The sequence below is a fragment of the Typopeltis vanoorti genome, chromosome 21 (assembly GCF_054136105.1).
Source record: "Typopeltis vanoorti isolate ZY-2024b chromosome 21, IOZ_Tvanoo_1.0, whole genome shotgun sequence".
NCBI classification, from domain to species: Eukaryota; Metazoa; Arthropoda; class Arachnida; order Uropygi; family Thelyphonidae; genus Typopeltis; species Typopeltis vanoorti.
Window position 1 is genome coordinate 22564465 of NC_143569.1, and position 20861 is coordinate 22585325.

General features: G+C 34.1%; 1 protein-coding gene across 1 annotated transcript in view; it reads left to right on the plus strand.

Moving 5' to 3' along the window:
* LOC150094671 (exosome complex component MTR3-like) overlaps positions 1-20861 on the plus strand; it is a 177495-nt gene that overhangs the window by 24044 nt on the left and 132590 nt on the right. Inside the window, exon 3 of the mRNA XM_090411435.1 lies at positions 7286-7343. Within this exon, the coding sequence (XP_090267561.1) occupies positions 7286-7343 (58 nt within the window). The remainder of the gene's footprint in view (positions 1-7285; positions 7344-20861) is intronic.

Below are 20861 nucleotides of genomic sequence, written 5' to 3' on the forward strand. Positions count from 1 at the left end.
AACAGAAAAATCAAAAATGATGGCCTTTAAAGGACAAAATCCAATGAGAACTAAATGGTAATAGATAACAAGATTTTAGAACAGGTGAATTCATTTAACTATCTAGGATGTATGATTACATATGAAAAAGATATAAACCTAAAAATTGTTAAGTATTTAAAAATAACAGGTATAATTAACTCTGTATTTAAACCTAACCTAGTTCAAAAACAAACTAGACTAAAAATATACATTATATTAGCCCTACCAGTCTTGTTGCATGGAAGTGAAATCTGGACAATAAAACAAAAAGACAAACGAAGATTAATAACAGCAGAAATGAAGTTTATGAGAAAAACTGTGAAGTATACTCTATTCTATCACAAAAGAAATGAAGAAATTATGAAAGAATTAAACCAGGAATCAGTAATAGAAAAAATAAATAATATAAACATAAATGGATTAAACACGTTGAAAGAATGTAAACAGAAAGATTACTAAAACAAGTCTTAAATTAAAAACCATTAGGAAAAAGATAACTAGGATGTCTCTAAAGAAATTCAATGATGACTTCTAAGGCCGGAACTGGCCCCTCTAGGCATAAATCCTTGAAAAGTGTGATGATTATAATGATGATACGATGCCCACTTTATTTTTATATGAAAAGTACACGAGACATCAGAAAATGATTGCAGTGCAAAAAGCACCGATCTATGACTGATATGCCCACTGATGATTTCATCAGGGGATATGACTCAACTATTGGTGGGAGAATCCAATGGAGGTATTCAATTCATTATTATTATTATTATTATTATTATGTGACACCTCCAGGGAGTCCAAGGACTCATCGTGGGAGGGCACACTACTCTACTTCTCTAAATACATCTCTTCCTCCACTACTACTTATTTCTCCAACTACGGCATTACTACCATCGATAGCATCTATCGCCTCATCACCAACAACAGTATTTCTTGTCTGTAAATTGCATGTGTCCTGAAGGCCGATTTGTCTGTACATGGGATGAAAAACCCGAGTTTCCAGGAGAACAAACCCTGCCACTGCTGTATGAGATTGGCTAACTCACCTTCAGTTGAAAAACCACGTGACTCAATGGATTTTATTGAAATTTTTGAACAGTTTATTTAAATAAATTTTTTATCCATATTTTAAACTATTAATTAGAACTCAAAAACATTTTATTAGCAAAACCATAATGGTCTGCACAGCACAAGTTGGGAACCGCAGATTTGAAAGATTGTTAAATAAAACAAGCAGTGCTTAGCCAACAGCGATAGAAAACACTCAGAAGGAATGCAAGCAAGAATACATATACATACTTGATGTATAAAAAGTCATCAAAAACCTGAAATGTGGCAAGGCAGCTGGAATAAATGATATAAACCAGAAATGCTGAAATATAGAGATATAAAGATTTTACAGTGGCTATGTTGCATAATTCAGAAGGCTTGGTCAGAGGGTGGAGTTCTGGATGATTGGAGTAGAGCTATTATAGTACCTATCTGTAAAAAGGGGAATAAAACTGAATGTGAAAATTATAGAGGTATTTCCCTACCAAGTGTTTCTGGTAAGATATATGCAAGTGTATACTTGAGAAATGGCTACAAATAATTGTGGAAGGGAAGTTTGATGAAGAACAAGCTGGATTCAGACCAAATAGAGGCTGTCAGGATCAGATTTTCACTTTATGACAAATAGTTGAAAAATCATGGGAATATAACAAAGATCGATGACAAGATGCTAAGAGGAATGATCTTTAACATGCTACAGTTATGTGGTGGAAATGGGATTATATTGAACGATACATAGTCTCTATTTGAACTGTAAATTAGCAGTTAGAATTGAAGGTGGTATATAGGCAGGTAGTTTAATGCTAAATCAGGTGTGTGAAATGGGCGCACATTATCTCCACTGTTATTCATTATCACATTATGAAGGAATGGTATTATACCTGTTATTAAAATTGGTGATTTTAATCTCATCTCTTTATTTTATGCAGATGTAATACTTCTAAATAAATCCAGTACAAGTGTTAAATTGTGAATGAAGAATTTTATGATTTATTAATACTTCATTCATGATTTAACATGAATTGCATTTCCTGAGCTAAGTTTGCTCCTAAATAAATTGTAATTTAAACATTTACTGTTATTTGTTCATTGAAATAATAATTGTAATTTTTTTTTAGTTATTTTATCTTGTATAAATTATTAATATAACTTGTAAATGTATCCTAAGTGAACTGTAATATATGCATTTTCTTTGTTGTTATGGAAAGTGCAAGTAATTCTAATGGACTCTGCTAATGTGATTTGATTGGTTGCTGTCAGAAAACTAAGTTATTTAGTGAGTGATTTAGTTATTTATTACTAAGTGAGACGTGACCTAACTTGAGATCTATTGGCAAATAAGTTGTTGAACTCAGGGATACTACAAGTTTTGTGTCTTCTAAAGTGGAAGGTTATCGAGTGCCTAGAAGTGATGTAAGAATTTTCCATAATGTGCAAGCTATGATGATCATACCGGTAAGAATATCTATTCTATAACTAACGTGTGATAGTGATGCTTGTGTTCGGAGAACTTGGTAAAATTTCGTTTTGCTGAAGCCAGCTAGTCCAGCTTGATTGAGTGATATTATAAAACATTTCCTTGTGAAACAAAATGTGAGAAACTTCATTAAAGAAATAGTTCGTGTTTGAATGTGTTATCTCACAATGCATACGTATATTTAAGACTGAACCTTTTAAGAACTATTTTAATCCTCTGATAGATATTGAAGTTGCCAGTTAAGTGTTTGATAAATTGAAGTTTATGAATATTTTTCTGAGACTAAAAAGAATTAACTTTTAAATGTTTTGCTGAATATTGATGTTGTTTAAAGTGAAACTAAGTTGAAATCATAACGGATGAGAATTGTGAAAGCCTTATACATAAGTTCTAGCAGTAAATAATATACTCAGCTGAGTAGAATCTAATTTCTTTATAGAATACATAAATTGTTTTCTAATTGTATTGATCTTAATAGAGTTCTTGTTTCTTATGTAAGAATAATTTTGTGAGAGAATTAAATATCTTGTTTAACTTGATTCTTATACTTGCCTAATTTCAATTTCATTGCACCACTCGTTAAAATACGAATCTTGTGGGAAACCCTATATATAAGTAAGACAATTTCGGCCTGTAGTTAGTTCTTATAGCTGTAGTGCCAATTGGTGCTTGATTCCCTCACAAAAATTGTGTGATTTCAAGCATAGAGTGGCGCAGTATAATAAAAATTTTCTTTATGTTTGAAAGTGGGGTCAAACAACAGCTAGCAAATATAAGGTTGGATGAAAGACAGACACAACACAAGTTCTGCAAGATTCCTTTACTAAATTGAATAACTGTTGTAAAAAAAATTTGGTATGAAATTCAGCAATAAAAAGACAAAGACAATGAAAATAGGCAGAAACATCATTGAAAATAACAACTATCCTGAATGGAGAACTATAGAACATGTAAAATATATTTTAGCTGTTCGGACTAAATTTTTAATGAAGATGGGAAATTACAAATTACATGGACAACAGAATTAATAAAATTGATATGGTAGAAAGTCTGCCAAATAAATTTATATTGAATAAGAGAGAAATTAGATTAGGGAGCGAACAGATGGTATCAATGGAAGTATCATGTTAAAAATTAAATGACCCAGAGGAAGACCAAGATATAGGTGGATTGATACGGTACAAAGTTCCTTACATGACAGAAATATAAGATCTGATAATATTGGAGTCTTGACAAGTAACAGACTGATCTAGAGGAAAATTGTAGAAAATTGGTAGATAGGAAGTTAGTAATGATGTAAATTTTTTATGTAGTACTATCATACATCCCTGTACAGGGATATACATCCCTGTACATCCCTCAAGGGATGTACATCCTGTACATCCCTTGAGGGTACATGGCAGGAATTTGATGATGATGACCTCCAGAGAGGGAGGACACCCACTCCACAGCTCATTCCAACTGCAACTACACCAATGCTATCTACCACCCACCATCACCACCACTAGCGTTTCCACAGACAAACACTTGGACAACTAGGCCAGCAAAGTGGCATGTCTGGTTTTTTCATAAATATTTTTTTTTTCTGAAAAAAAAAAAAAAATCTTTCAATGAATACGATGCTGGTTGGTGCTGAAAGAAATATTCTCTGAGAAATTGTACTGCAGAATAAGTTTATTCATTAGATTGAAAATCCTTATTTGAACAATTGGGTATGGCCTGTTATCCAATGCAATCACTTCAACCATAGTGTTAGTGCTAACATGCATTGTGGTGTGATATTTCAGTTTCATTGTGTTAAGAGAGAAATTAGATTAGGGAGTGAACAGATGGTATCAATGGAAGTATCATGTTAAAAATTAGAATATCAGGAAAGAACTTGCTATTTGGCATTCTGCATGTCTTAGCAAAGCTAATTTCATGTGACATGGTCACTTAAACAGAATGGGAGATGAAAAGTTAGCTAAAAATGTTCTTTGTCAGGTTAGCAGGAAAAAGAACCAAAAGGAAGATGAAGACATTGGTGGATTATTACAGTGAAAAATGGCTTTGCCTATTTACACTTATGTGCAAGTTTAACCTCATAAAGGTTAATGGAATATTTTAAGATTATAAGGTTTATTCCTTTAAATCTTATAATGAGTAAAAAATGAACAGAAAAAAACTATTATAAAATTATAGATAATTTCATATGATGACATCTGATAATGTTGGAATCTTGACAAAGAACAGATTAATTTGGAGGGAAATTGTCGATTGGAAGTTAATAATGTAACTTTTCATGTATTACCACCATAATATCCCCCACCCCCTCCCAAGAGTACAAATCACAAATTTGATCATGATAATGATAAGTGGTAGTCATTATGATTATGTTCATTTTATTTTAAAAATATTTTTCAAAAAATATTTTTATTTTAAAGTTTTTTACTTACAGGAAAGCATATCCAAAAAAGAAGAGATGGAAAATTCAATATATTCAATGATGGGAACAACCTGAAAACTTTAGACAGTTTTCTGAAAAAAGCTGTTCTTGAGAAATAGTTCAAGTATCTCTGGTATAGATAATTTCATATGACAGTGATGTATTGAAGCCTACTCTATTTTACATTTGTATTACTTCTTTTAAGTTGAAAAAATATAGACCACCCTAAGAAAAACTTCCATTTCTCTCTCTCTCTCTCTCTCTCTCTGCAACTCATATAAGTATTTACATGTCTGCCATCTTTCAGCAGGTACTGAACTTAGGTCTCAGATAGTATGGTTATTATTCACTTCCATATTTGATTTTAATCCTGGTCTTTCATTCCTTTTGTCATGTGATTCTGTAATTGACTTCCTCTGGAGCTTCTTATATTGATGATTTTAGTAAATGATTACTTAATTCACGTGTGCTATATCACTTTTAGATATACCTTTACTAATTTCAACCTCTTCCAACCTATTCCATGTATGTTTTATTGCACAAACCCAACATCATAGTTTGCAGGCAGGGGGGTGTTTTTCAGACAGATAAGTTGTTTACCATAATGTTGTTTACAGTTTTTTTGATATGTTACAAGTAAAAGAAAAAATGTATATGGCAGAATGATTTTAAAGAATGCCAATGGTAGGGAGATAACTGAATCAGTTGATATAGTTGAATTACTGAGCAAGCACTTTGCAAGAATATATCATCCAGGTGGTGACATTCCAGGAATGAATGAACCAATAGATTATATGGGAATTGTGGTGAATGAAGTGGAGGTGAGTAGTCTATCACAAAACATCAATGTCAATACATCTGTGGGATTGGATGGTATACCAGCTCGTGTCGTACGTGAAGCGGCTAAAGAATTGTCAGTGCCCCTACCATTTTGTTTAATTTGAGTCTCGGGTCTGGGTTAGTCCCGAGGGGGTGGAAAGAGGGGAAAATAGTTCCACTGCATAAAGAAGGTTCCAAGACTGCTGTTGTAAATTACCAACCGATTAGCATATCAGGAATCATTGTCAAGGTCTTAGAGAAATTAGTCAAGAGAAAAATACAGGATTGGATAGATGAAAATGGGATACTGTATGGGGACAACATGGTTTTGTGAAGGGTAGATCATGCCTCAGTAACTTGCTCACGTTTTATAACACAGTGACTGCTGAACTGGATAAGGGGAATGGGTTTACAGTGATTCTACTGACGAGTGACCAAGATGATAGCAGGTCTATGGACCTCCTATCATCTTATGAGAAGAGAAAGATTTGTGGGTTGCAAAAATTGGTTGATAGGCGGAAAAGGGGTGATATCATTGAGATATTCAAATTACTGAAGGGTTTCTATAAGATTAATTCAGAAGATATTTTTGAGAATAGGACTGGTGGTGGGAGGATTAGGGGCCATACATGGAAGCTGGGCAAGAATGTGGTTAGCAAGGGTGTCAGAGCTAGGTTTTTTACTTGGAGAATGGTGAATGAGTGGAATAAGCTGCCAGAGTCTGTTGTGGGTGCTATGACTGTGAATGAGTTCAAGGTGAGGTATGATAGATGCTGTGTGAATGTCGAATAGTTGTTCTTGACATGATGTTAGGCCCCCCCCCCTTGATAAGTCTGTCGACTTCTTGGAGTTGCCCGAAATAATAATATAATTGATTATATTATATTGAATAACATGGGATATTAGAAGATATGTCTGTTGTCAAGTAGTTTAACTATGAGAGTAATCATGGGCTAATGACTGATAACTAAATGGCAAATTTTAAATTTCCTGTATAGCTATTTATCCTGAACCTGTGATATTGCTGTCAGCAATAAGTCACTAATTTTCATCTTACTTATGTGTTCTGTCTGTGAATTTATGGATGTTCATTTTGGTATATGTGGTGTTAGCAATGACTCATCAGTGTCTTGAACCTATATTGGATACTGGATACTTACTATTATTGTAAATCCTTCAACAAGAACCAGTCTATCTTTTTTTCTGTTTGTCAGCTTCTCTCTGTAGTACTCATAGAATTCCTATTTTTTTTCTACTGGAAACTTCTGTGCGACCATAGGCATAACAGACAAGTTATATTGTTTCATTTGCATTTTGAGAAAAATGTATGATCCACTAATATTAGATACCCGAGATAAGATTAATTTGTAAGAAAGCTAGTAATAATGCAAACCTGATTGTACAGTACTATTATAGTAACCTGTGCAATCATAGGGTAAATATATAGGAATAATGTGTGGTGTCATATCGTTTTGCTTTCTTTATCTCTTTAGGTGAATATAAACAAGTGTAGAAAAGATGAAAGGCATGTAGAACAGTCTAGAGCTCCATGTAAGTAATGTTTTTCTGTTGATTTAAATTACTAGCAAAAATATTTTTCACTTATGTAACTGTTTATACAGTTGAACATATTTATACAGTTACATATATGCAGAATAGCCGAGTCCAGTCTGTGCAAGTCCTAATAATGAAAAATTTAGTGTGAGTTGTATTAAGGAAAACACTTTCCCATAAAGGGCATCACATTTTTAATATAGGGCATTGTAGCAAGGCTTCACAGTTTTTTTATACAAACATACTTGAGAAAATAGCTCTTACATAAGACTTAATCTTCTGCTAAAAAGATCCTCTGTTTAGAGAGCATGGTATTGTATGCAGTACTTATCTGGTATTGTATGCAGTATATATAAATGCACCAGTTATATGTGCACTTTTATAATTGGCTATGCTATTGTACTATTTTTCTCTGCGTGTGGCACTGTTATGTAATTTCTCTGTGCTCTTCCAGTGTATAGAATGTTATGTAAGACACAGATTCACATATCATGGATCCATGAGCTTCAGATTGTTATCTACTAAAACTCCCAGAACCCTAGCCTTATCAATTTCTTCTAGCATAATTTCACCAGTATAATAGCCATTGAACATATCACAAGAAAGTGGTGCATAACTTTACATGTAGTAACATTGAACTGACAGCCATTTTTGCATGCCCACAATTCCAGCCTATTGAAATCATTCTGCAAGTGCTGCATGTTGGTTGCATATCTGATTATCCAGCCTAGCAAATAGCTGTCAAATTTTTCCATTGTCATCAGTGCGAAGATTGAATACCAATGGACCAATTCTCTGATCCATGGGGTACACTAGTGGTCATCTTAAATATTGAGACTCATGTCCCTTCTTCACTTCTGTTGGTTAGCCATCCTTGCAACTTATGTGGCTTCCATGCTGTATCCTGCCTGAGGCCTCAGCAAAGTCGAGAAGATCATTGTTTCCATTTCCTTTGTCTAACCCAACCATAACATTATTATAAAATGTGAGGAAGTTCATTACAAAACGTAGGTACTCTCTCTCTCTCTCAATTCATTTCTGTATTCTCAGTTAATTCATTCTGAGCTATTACCAACTTTTCCAGAATCTTTCCCATACTCCAGAGATACTGATAAGTCTTGTTAGACACAACAGTCTTTGCACCACCCTTGTGCAATGAAATTGCATTCTTTCCACTCCTGTAGAATCTTCTCTGTGTTGAAACTAAAATTATACAAGCGGGTCAAAGGCTCAGCCAATTCAGCTGATATCCCATCTTATCCTGTTGTTGAATTCTTATTCAGTTTAGGAAGCATCTCTAGTACTTATTCATACATCTGAATTTTAGCATTGAGCTCCATGTTGCACACACCATGTTATTAACTCTTAGCAAAATGGGGGCTCACTCATTAGGTGAACATTCTCTTCTGCATGTCATTGCATTTGGTAGAGTTATTTGTCCATGTTCATTCTTTCTTTTACCAAACTAAACAATAGAATTATTGTGAGTTGTTTTTAGCTTACAGAGCTGGTTTCTTTTTATATTAAGACTTACAATGATTGCAACTCTTCTGCCCTGCATCTTATAATATTTCATAACTTACATTATCCTTATGCACACTGTATTCCTTCCAACTTACGTATTGCAGGTATGATCTTTCATGGGTGGCAATCACATAAAAACATTGTGTTTCCAACATAATCACATTTGTTGTCCTTTCTTAAGAGTTTTTTTAAATAATTCGGTTTTTTTTATTATTATTTATTAAAAACAATAGAAAAGAGATATCCTGAATGAATATTAACAGGTTTCCAGCAAATCATCATCATCATATTCCTGCCATGTACCCTGAAGGAGTGTACAGGATATGATAGTATACTACATGAAAAATTTACATCATTACTAACTTCCTATCTACAATTTTCTCTCAATCAGTCTGTTACCTGTCAAGACTCCAATATTATTAGATCTTGTATTTCTATTGTCTAAGGCACTTTGTACCGTATCAATCCACCTATACCTTGGTCTTCCGCTGGGTTGTTTTCCTGCCATCCTGCAGAGAACACTTGTTTTGCTAATCTTTCCTCGCCCATTCTGTTTAAGTGACCATACCACCTGAGATTAGCTCTGCTAATGCATTCCTGGATTCTGACAATGTCAAGTTCTTTCCTGAGAGTCCTGAGAAAGATTAGAGGCATGAAAAAAAGACTAGAGGCATGAACTAGTCTTTGGTCAAATGTTTTACTTCTAACCCAGCTCTCAGATCCATAAATTAAAACTGGTTTGAACACTGTCTTGTATATAGCTAATTTAGTGTTCTGACTATTTCTCATTCCATATGAATTTATTCAATTGACTTCCTACCATACCAGCTTTGTTGATTTTGTTGTCTATTTCCATATCTAATTTACCATGTTCACTAAAAATAGTGCCTAAGTAGGTGAAATGTTTTACTTGTTCCACAGGTTCTCCGTTCACAACGCAGTTGACATTTTCAACGATGCTACCTATTTTCATTGTCTTTGTCTTTTTATTGTTGACCTTCATACCATATCTATTACAACAGTTATTCAATTTAGTCAGAGAATCTTGCAGACCTGTAGCGGATTTATTTAGAAGCATAACATCGTCCACATAAAGCAAAGAGCTGACATTAACATCTCCAATTTTGATATCATGTTTAATACCACTTTCCTTCATAATATGATCCATATAGATAATAAATAACAGAGAGGATAATGTACATCCTTGTCTCACATCAGATTTAACATTAAACCATCTTCCTGTACTTCCTTCAATTCTAACTGCTGACTTACAACTCAAATAAAGACTAAGTATTGCTTGATATAATGCCCCATTGACACCATATAGCTGTAGTGTATTGAATAGCTTCTCTCTTGGCACTTTGTCATATGCCTTTTCCAGATCTACAAAACTTAAATACAGATCTTTGTTATATTCCCCTGATTTCTCAACTATTTGTCGTAAAGTGAAGATCTAATCCTGACAGCCTATATTTGGCCTGAATCCAGCTTGTTCTTCACCAAGCTTTTCTTCCACAATTCTTCTCAACCGTTTCTCAAGTATACTTGCATAGATCTTGCCAGGAACACTCAGTAGGGAAATACCTCTGTAATTCTCACATGCAGTTTTATTTCCCTTTTTATATATGGGTACTATGAGAGCTCTACTCCAATCATCGGGAATTCGTCCCTCTGTCCAGGCTTTCTGAACTATGTAAGACTCTTATACCACCATACTTCAGCATTTCTGGTCGAATATCATCTACTCCTGCAGCCTTTCCACATTTCAAGCCTTTGATGGCTTTTTCTACTTCAAGTATGGATATGTATTCCTGACTACATGCCTGGTCAGTGTTTTTTACCACTGTGCTGTCATCACTGCTTGTTTCATTTAGCAGTTTTTCAAAGTAATTACTCCATACTTCAAGGATATCTTTTTCTCCCGTTTTCATGTTACCTTTATCATCTCTAATTCCTTTTATAGCACTCTTTCCTCCATTCTTAAGCTTCTTCAACAACCTCCAGAATATTTTGCCACCTTCTTGATATTTATTTTCTATATTCTTGCCAAAGTCCTCCCATGACTTTTGTTTAGCTAGTTTTACACAGTGTTTAGCATTCTTGCATTTGTCTCTATATTCTCTAAGAGCACAAGCTGACTTATTTGACAGGAACTTTTGGTGTGCTTTCTTCTTTTCCTTCACTGCCTCTTTAACTTCCTGTGTCCACCAGGGAGTTCTGATTTTTTTATCCTTACAGACAACCTCACCACATGCCTCTCTGGCAGAATCAATCAATGTTTTCTTCAGAGTTTGCCACTGAATCTCCAAGGTTTGATTCCTGTTCTCAAACTCTTTCATTTTTTCTTCAATAATCTTTGTGTATTTTAGTCTACAGCTCACATCTGAGAGCTGCTCAACTTTTATTCGCTTTAAAACTTTCTTACATGTTATTCTTTTCAATATGAAATTCAATTTTATCCTGCTCAAGACTAAATAGTGATCACTTCCAATTTCAAATCCTCTGTACACTCTGGTGTCCTGCACCAGGGAGAAAACATCACTATCAACAATAACATAGTCAATGAGACTTTTCTTATTCCTAGCCTCTTCTCTCCATGTGAATTTGTGCACATTTTTATGTTGGAACATGGTGTTAGTAATAACCAGTCCATGTCCTGAGCAGAAATCCAACAGATATTTGCCATTATTATTAGCTTTGTTCTTTTCTCCAAATTTTCCCAAAATATTTTTGTATGTCTCACAATCATTTCCTACTCTGCTATTTAGATCCCAAACAAGGACCAACTTTTCATTTTTCATTGTGTCAGTTGCTTTTTCTAAAGCCTCAAAAAATTCCTTCACTTCTACCTTAGTAGAACCTTCTGTGGGACCATAGGCACAAATAAGTCTCATTGTCCAGTTCCCCATTCTCATATTTGCCCACATTACTCTACTTGAGACTGCCTGCCATTCAAGAAGATTAGTCTCGTATTTTGTGTTGAATACTATGGCTACTCCTTCTTTTCCTTGATTGTCATTGCCTGAATATAACATTTTGTATTTATTGCTCAGAAAGATCTCACCAGTTTTGGTCTTTTTTTTGTTTCAGTCACCCCTATTATGTCGATCTGGTACTTATCTAATTCCTCAGCTAGCTCCTCTTTGCCATTCAGGCTTCTTATGTTGATAGTACCGATCTTTAACTCTGGTGATGTTGAGTTGGGGTTTATTTTCCGATTTGTTCCAGTAGCTGACTTTTCACTGTTCGCCCTGGTTCCCTGGCAAAAACAACGGGGAGCCTTGTTTAACTGGGCGACGCCCCAGCCGGCATGAAATTTTGTCGTGTTGTACCATCATTCTATATTTTGGTTTAACCAATAAGAATTACAATTTGGTCGGGTAAATCCCAAATTGCCAGCCCATCCTCGTCCGTTCGGTATCCAAGTAGATACCCAACAGGGTGCACCACGAGAAGGTGAGGATTGGACATTAGGTCAGAAGCCCTGGTCGGTTCTCCGCATTCCTTTAAAGGCTATGTGGAGGTCTCCTCTCAGTTATACAGCTTTGACCCTTAAGCACCCTTGACCTATACCAAAGAAAAGTAATATAGTAAACTGCAAGGATTTTAGAAAAATAAACCTCATTTCCCATACATCAAAAATACTTGTGGGAATCTTAACATGAAGAATTGCATCTAAGGTGGAAGAATTTCTTGGAAAAGATCAGTTTGGTTTCAGAAAGGGTAGGGGAACAAGAAATGTCATTGGACTGTTAAGAATAGTAAGTGAAAGAAGGCTGGAACTGAATAAAGAAGTTAATATTTGTTATGTAGATTTCGAAAAAGGTTTTGACTTTGTATCATGAGATAAAATGGAAGTAATGGAAAATATTGGTATAGATTGGAAAGACAGAAGGCTAATTATTTCACTATATATGGGACAAACTGCCATGGTGAGAGACATATACAGTGCAATAGAACCAGGTATCATTGGATGAGGAGTAAGACGAGGCTGTTCTCTGTCACCAATTTTGTTTAACGTGTATTCTGAAGCAATGTTAAAAGAAGCACTGGAGAATTCGGAAGAATGAATAAAGATTGGAGGTAGACAAATATTTCAATAAGACATGCAGATGACAAGGCATTATTATCAAATACTGAAACAGGACTACAACATCTGTTGAACAGATTACTGGAATCCTGTATCAATTATGGAATGAAAATTAACATAAGTAATACAAAGGTAATGAAAATAGCAAGGAAAGAGGCAAATATGGATATCAGAATAAATGAGGAAAAATTGAATCAAGTAAAGACATTAAAATATCTAGGAAGTGTTATTAGCAGTGATGAAAGATGTAAAAGTGACATAAAAGCAAGAATAGCAATGAGAAGAGATGCCTTTAATAGAAAATGGAATTTATTCAGAAGTAAAATGGATAGAAACCTAAAGAAAAGACTAATAAAATATTATGTGTGGAGTGTTGCCCTCTATGCAGCTGAAACTTTGACTTGAAGAAAGAAGAAATTAAGATTTTGGAAAGCTTTGAGATGTGGATTTGGAGAAGGATGGAAAAAAATCAAATGGACAGATAAAATAACTAATGAAGTGGTCTTAAAAAGAGTAGAAGGAGAAAGAAGTCTGTTAAGGAGGATAAAAAGAAGAAAGGGAAACTGGATCGGACATATTCTGAGAGGTAATGGAATCATCAGAGATGCCATCAGAGGAAAAATAGATGGAAAAAGACCCAGAGGAAGAGTAAGGAAAACAATGCTGAATGGAGACAGGTACACAACCTTGAAAGAAAAGGCTCAGAACAGAAGAGAGAGAGTGGAAGGAAAGTTTTTGCTACTAAGAGAAGAATGCTCAATTGCAGAATACTCAAGAAGAAGAAGAAGATGATATATGCAGGCCTGGTTGGCTGAGTGGTTAGCATATCCGCTTTCCAGCCAAAAGACTGCGGGTTCGAATCCCACCATGGGCATGGATGTTTGTGATTGTCTGTGAAATACTAGTGGTGGTGGTCGGTGGTAGATGGCATTCATGTAGATGATGAATGTAGTTGTAGTTGGTAGAATGAGTGTTGAAGACAGAGTTGTAGAGTAAGTGCCCTCCCTTGATGAGTCCTTGCACTCCCTGGAGGTGTTTTGCAATAATAATAATATTAGTAACCAGTAGACTGTGCAAGCCAAAATCTGATGAGTGAGATATTTGCCTGATTGTTGAGCCAGCACAAAATTTTTCGAGCCCTGCTTAAGCCTTTTTGTATTTCCAAAGTGGAGATGTTTCCATTGAAATGAATTGTTCGTGTTACATTAATGTATGCTGATTTGATGTTCCTTACACATAGCTCCTTCACTTGTTGGTTTCATAGTGATTTAAGCATTTAATATTCAATATATTCAATAGTCTGTTGTACAACTTGAATATGTTCTATTGTGCCAAAGCCACTTCAAAACCCTGTCTGTTCTTTTGGTTATGTGAAGTTTAGAATTGCATGAACTCATGAGTCAAGACTTTTGTAAACCACCAATAACAGATTGATGGGTTGAGTTCTTCAAGTCTTCTACTTCACTTTTTGTGTGTGCACGTGCATATATATATATATACAGCAATCTCTCGATTAATGTACCTGATGTGTTCTTTAAAATAGGTGCATTAATCGAAATTGTGCTAATAGAATATAATAACTATGTGAAAAAGTATAATTCGTTCCTCAAATTGCAAATTTTTTTTAACCCTTAATTTTTTTTTTTTTATAAAAGAATTAGGGTATGTCTCAGGGCCTAGCTAAAGGAACACCGTGAAACTGAAAGACAATAAAACATATTCAGAATATAAATTTATTATTCTATTTCCTAACAAAGAATGCAGCTAACGTAGTTCGGCGGTCGTTCTGTTTCCTTTTTTCGTACAACTGATGGTATAGCCCTATTGACTCTTCTGCAGATTTTGCTGCTTTCTCTCTTCATCAGGATCAGCCTCTAAGCATTGCTACTTAAAAACTTAGATTGTATGAAAAATATTTTCAAATTGTTTCTGTGAAAAATCTTTTGGCTGACTGTCAGTGGTTTAATTTTCTTCATATTCTTCAGGATCTTCCCACTGTGCATCCAAATTTAGCATTTGGAATCACTCAATTTCTCAGAATGAGATTTAATTAACTTAGATTCATTTGAAAAGCCTCTAAAATCATTTGCACAATGTGGAAGAATGTGCTTCCAAACAGCTCGCATATGGATAGCAGTAATTTCATTCGACTTTGTGACTTTATAACCAGGCTGAGATTTCTCTGATTTGGCCAGAAAAGTCTTGGAAGGCATTTGCTTCCAAAAAAAAGGCTGGTTTCATTGACATTAAATATTTGTTGATCTTAATAGCCCCCTTCTTCCACAATTTTCTTCAAAATCTCTGGATAATTTGCAGCCACCTCCTTATCTGCACTTGTAGCTTTGCTTGTGATTAGAACATTATGTAGGCTATTTTTCTTTATGAAATGCTCAAACCACCAGCACTAGCATGGAATTCTCTTCTTTTCCATCATTAGCTCTTTCTTTCAAGGTTGCAAAGAGATTTAATGCTTTTGATTTAATAAGGTCAGTGCTTAGCGGGGTCTGTTTTTGATTACAATCTTTGATCCATGTAGAAAGAAGTTTCTCTAATTCAATCATTATAATACTTTGATTTTGGGTGCTTAAAATTGCTCATATAGTTGATTTACCCATTCTTGTGTTCTTGTCCTATCTTTGCTCTGGACTCGCTTTGATCATTTTCTTCATTATTTCAAGTTTTTCTTCCAGCGAGATTATTTTTCGAATCATTTTCACACTTCCATTTTTTGCTCTCACTAATTCTTTTACTCATGAGGAAAGGTTGGGAAAATACTTTAAAATTAAAAGCAAAGGAGGCACGAGATATAATCATCAGAATGCTATGTAATTAGCAGACGACATAATTTTGGCGGTAAATTTGGAACATAGTGTACATGTACGTGGAAATAGTGTAGTATGCCATTACTAATTAAAATGTAGTATGTCTCATTTCACAAAGTTAAAATAACTTTGTAAAATGTTTTAAATCGGTAACTAAATTATTTCACCCTGGCGAGTGATTTTTTAAATCACTCGCCAGGGTGTATATAGGCATACTAATTGAATACATGTATATAGGCACACTAATTGAATTTTAGAGGTGCACTAATCGAATTTGGATATAGAAAAAAAAATGACACACTAATTGGAGGTGCATTAATCAAGGGATTGCTGTTTATATAAACAATAATCCCTTTGGTCCTGTCATCTGGTATAACCTTTCTTTAGATTAATCTAAAGATGTGACACAGCCATTTCAGTCTTGAACTACCATTTTTCACAATTATTTCACTATGACTTTCATCTTTGTTTAAGATATCTCTAAAGTAAAGTTGCTACATCACTCTTACAGTAGTCATAAGATTTTTATCTCCATTATAAAAAAAAAGGTTCTTAATTCTTCTATTCTTCATTATCCTGTATAATATTTTCTTGTTCCCTTTAATATGTCTTCCAGCTTATTTAATTTTTTTTTTTTTTTTTTTGCTTTAACTCTCATTTTACCGACATGTTTCTATTCCTTTTCAGGTTTCACTTGTTCTTCCGTGTTCTTCTGCTGTTCCTACCATTACATTTCAAAATTTTTCCCTTTATTTTTTCTTTTCTTTTTTCTAAAGACAAGCCTTATAAACTCAAGGAGCTATACAAGCTCATCCAGTTTGGACTTTTAAAATTGTTCATGCCCAGAATGGGTTTTCAATTCACAACTCTTTGGTTGAAGAGTGGGTATGCTAACCACTCTGCAAACAAGTCAGCTAACCATTTGTCATCATTTCTTTTCATAATTATAAGATATGGTGCAATTACTTCAAAAAATTAAGTGAGGTAACCATTTGATAAAATAGCAATATAAAATAATGAGTAACAAAACATTTTATAGAAACATGTCATAAACATAATGATATTTTTAAAACATGATTTAACAAATGTAAGGAAAATTAGAATTTATTAACAACTCCTGTACATTGCACTCACTTAATCATGAGCATTTTTCAGGGAGAGAGCAAAATAATTGGTTATAACATTCAAAATATTAACCTGAGCATGTCAGACTGCATGAGTCACACTTTCACGTGTCTCAATTGCAGCTGAGCATACAGAAGACAACACTATTAAAGTTTCAGGGAACCAGAACAGGTATAGTTATGTAATTAAAAAGAAAAAGATATAAAATTGTTAATAATTTAAAAAAATAAAAAAAGTGAACACAATTTATGGCAATTACCTCCCCAAAATTTAGAAATATGCATGCAGTCTGTTCCCTAATTAAAATTAGGGCAGTGATGCAGTACTTTGCACATTTCAAGGCATTGACAATTGAATTTAAATCTATAATAGTGTGAGATCTTTATCTGATTCTGTGGAACTCTGTCTAGTGATGATGGTATGAGAAACAAAGGTTTGGGCCAATCCAGCAGAACAGCCAGTCTGCTCAAAATAGCAAAGTCAACATGAACAAGATACTTGATAGACAACAGCAAGGAGAATGCAATTTATCTTTAGTAGATGATAAGAAAGAAGGTAACTTTCCTACTAGTTTGAAGGTAGTGTACAGATTGTATTTGCAGAGAATCCTTGCTATTTGTTCAGAAGTCCTTTTAAAGCAAGGTATGGATATCCTCTTCACATCAGATTGTAGTCTGGCTACAATCTGATGTGTTAATTATTAATAATTAACAATCTGATGAGATAATTATTAATTATCAATCATTATATCCATTAGATGATGTGATTCATATTTTATTTAATCCTTCTGACAGAGGGGAATCCTTTATGTACGAGGGTGGTCTGCAAAGTTCTCTGCCTAACAATGAAAAAACGAATTTATAATTTCCAAATTATTTTTATTTTTCAACAAAATCTCCTTTAAGACTAATACGTTTATTCCAATGATGCTCCAGTGCCATTATCCCATCCCTGTAGTGGTTCTCAGTAACATCTTCAAAATACCCCCTCTACAGCTGCAATCACCTCTTGATTCAAAGAAAAATGCTGACCAGTGAGGAAGAGTTTTAGTTTTGGGAAGAGATAGAAGTCAGAGGGAGCCAAATCTGGGGAATGTGGTGGTGGTTCCAACAATTCATAGTGCAGATCTCTTAATTTTCCCATTGCCAAAACACCTTTGTGAACAGGTGCATTGTCCTGGTGAAAGATGATTTTTTCTTCTGCAAGCTAGGTCTTTTCTCATGAATTTTTTCATCAAGTCTTGTTAAAAGTTTGGAATAATGTTCCCCGGTTATTGTTTTACCCTTTTCAAGATAATTAATAAACAAAATGCCTTTAGCATTCCAAAACACTGATGCCATGACCTTTCCTGCTGGTGGAACTGACTTTGTCTTTGGTGCTGAACAACTAGCTTCTGTCCACTGTTTTGACTGTTGTTTGGATTCTGTTTTGTAATGGTGAATCCAAGTCTCATCCATAGTAATAAATCAACACACGAAATCAGTTTTATTCTTGTTAAAATGCTTCAAGCACTGTTCAGAGATTTTCATTCGAGTGCATTTTTGATCTGCTGTGAGCAAGCACGGCACATGTCTTGCGCAAAGCTTTTTCATTTGTAATTCTTCGTGCAAAATATATCGTACACGTTCTTTTGAAATGCTATAGTCTCATCAATTTCACGCACTTTAACTTACTGGTCACCCAATACCATATCATACACTTGATCATTAATTTCTGGTGTTGTTACACTTTTTGGACGTCCTTCACATGGATCACCTTCAAGGCTGGTATGGCCACGTTCAAACTTGGCAACCCATTTCTTAATTGTCGAAAACGAAGGAGAAGGATTCCCCATAAACTTTTGTGAACTTCAAATGAATTTTTTTTTGTCGTTAAACCTTCTTTTACAAAGAATTTTATAACCGCACAATACTCAATTTTATCCATTTCAAGGGATACTGACAAGACTTTTGCTTCAGACAGCTGTATAAAACAAACTACCTGATAGAATGACTTGCAATTTCACATGGATGCTTATGACAGATGTTCCAACTTAGAAAAAAAAAATCTTGCCGATAGTGTTGCCATCTATGGTCAAGGCTGAGAACTTTTCAGACTATCCTCGTATGCTTTTTTCATTTACTTGAAGACATCATACTTCAATGAGATATTGTACTGTCCTAGACTGTAATATAGTTGACTCTCACTATAGCAATACTGCTGTTGGAAACTCATTCATTATAACAAGCTTCTGTGAAAATTCCCAACAAAAGCACCATTGCTGTGTCCAAAGAAGTCTACTCTATGTCCTATATAACAAAAACTGTTCCTTTTGTCCTTATGAGTTTGCAATAGTGAATCAAGTGTGTGTGAAATAATTATAAATTATAAAATATGAAATCATGAGTAAAAAAAAAATAAAGATAAAAAATAAAAACTTGAAAATAAATGAAATTAAATATTAAAAAAATCTTGATGCTTGCTACTTATCCACTTAAATGCAAGTTTTTCAATATTGTTCTTGTTTGGACTCAAATTCCATTGTGAGTATAGATGCTTGTGATTTTCTTTAGCTAGTGGAATGAATTTCATCACCTGGTGTGAGACCACTATCCTGAAGTCTGAAATATACCAAAATCCCTTGAACAGTAGATAACCTGATTTTAATCTGTATGTTTTTTTTATTTTTTATTTTTTTTTATTTTTTATATTAGATGTATTTTCTCACCATGTTTCACTATTTGCATGGCTAACAGCATCCTCAGGACGTTGCTTAACAATCTTTCTCCCAGTAAAAAACTGACAAAAAATAACTATGTTTTCCAATAGCTGCTAACTAATATCTATAAATTGGAAAGACTGGAATGATAGCTTAATCAAAAGCGTCATTAGGTATGTTGCATGCATGCATTCTCTATGTAGTAGATCGATAATGGCTGTGCAAACATTAATGTGTGAATGAGTAATGACAAGGATAAAGATTAAAATAGAGGAAAGCCTAGAAAATGAGAAGTTTGGTTTTAGAAAAGGGTAATCAACAGTTGATTTGATTTTTTCAATAAGATAAATGATGAGTACTGTGAATTTGAATATTAAAATGTAATAAAAAAATATTTTATTTTGATTTGGGAAAAACCTTTGATTTATTTCAAAGAAAAAAGACTGAGAAAGTTTGGGAAATGTTGGCATAGCAAAAGAAGAAACAATTATGGTCAAGACTATGTATGTTAAATGCAAGAGCTGTAAGGAGTAAATTTAGTAATTTGAATGGTTTAAACATAATAATAGGATACAACAAGAAAGTATCTTATCTCCATTGCTGATCACTGTAGTGATAAAAAGAGTCCTAGATAATGACCAAGAGGAGAAACATCTGTGCTTGCAGATGATGTGGTGAATTGGATGATTCAGAAGAAGAGCTACAAATGTGACACTATAATTATGGGTTACATATTAATAGCAAGCAGAGTGAGAATATGGTTTTTTAAATGTTCAGGTTAATAGTGTTAGACTTAATGGGCAACAAAAGTCTTGAAGGATAGTGAAAACTTCCATATTTGGAAAGTGTACTTTATAGTGATGAAAGTTTAGATCAGAAGATATTAAGGATGATTTCACTAGGCTGAAGCTTTTTTAATGGGATAAGTATACTTTGGGAAGTGAGCTCTAATTGAATAAGCTTTAGATTAACAGAAGTTATTTTTTCTTTTTTTTCCATTTTGTCTTATGCAGCAGAGGCACAAAAAAGAAGCATTAGTAGAGGACAAGCGAGTAGAAACATGAGTAGAGTACTAGGAATCTTTTGCGACTAGAAATAGTTGAAGAAATGCTTGTTAACTTTTTCTTTGAAAGGGTTTCTGCGCAAATAAGGAGAATGAATTTTAGAAAGAATAAAAAGAAAAGGTCATTTAACAAGTATGGTAACAAGAAAGCATCTTGCAGTAAAGAAAACGAAATATAGAAAGAATGCAGAAG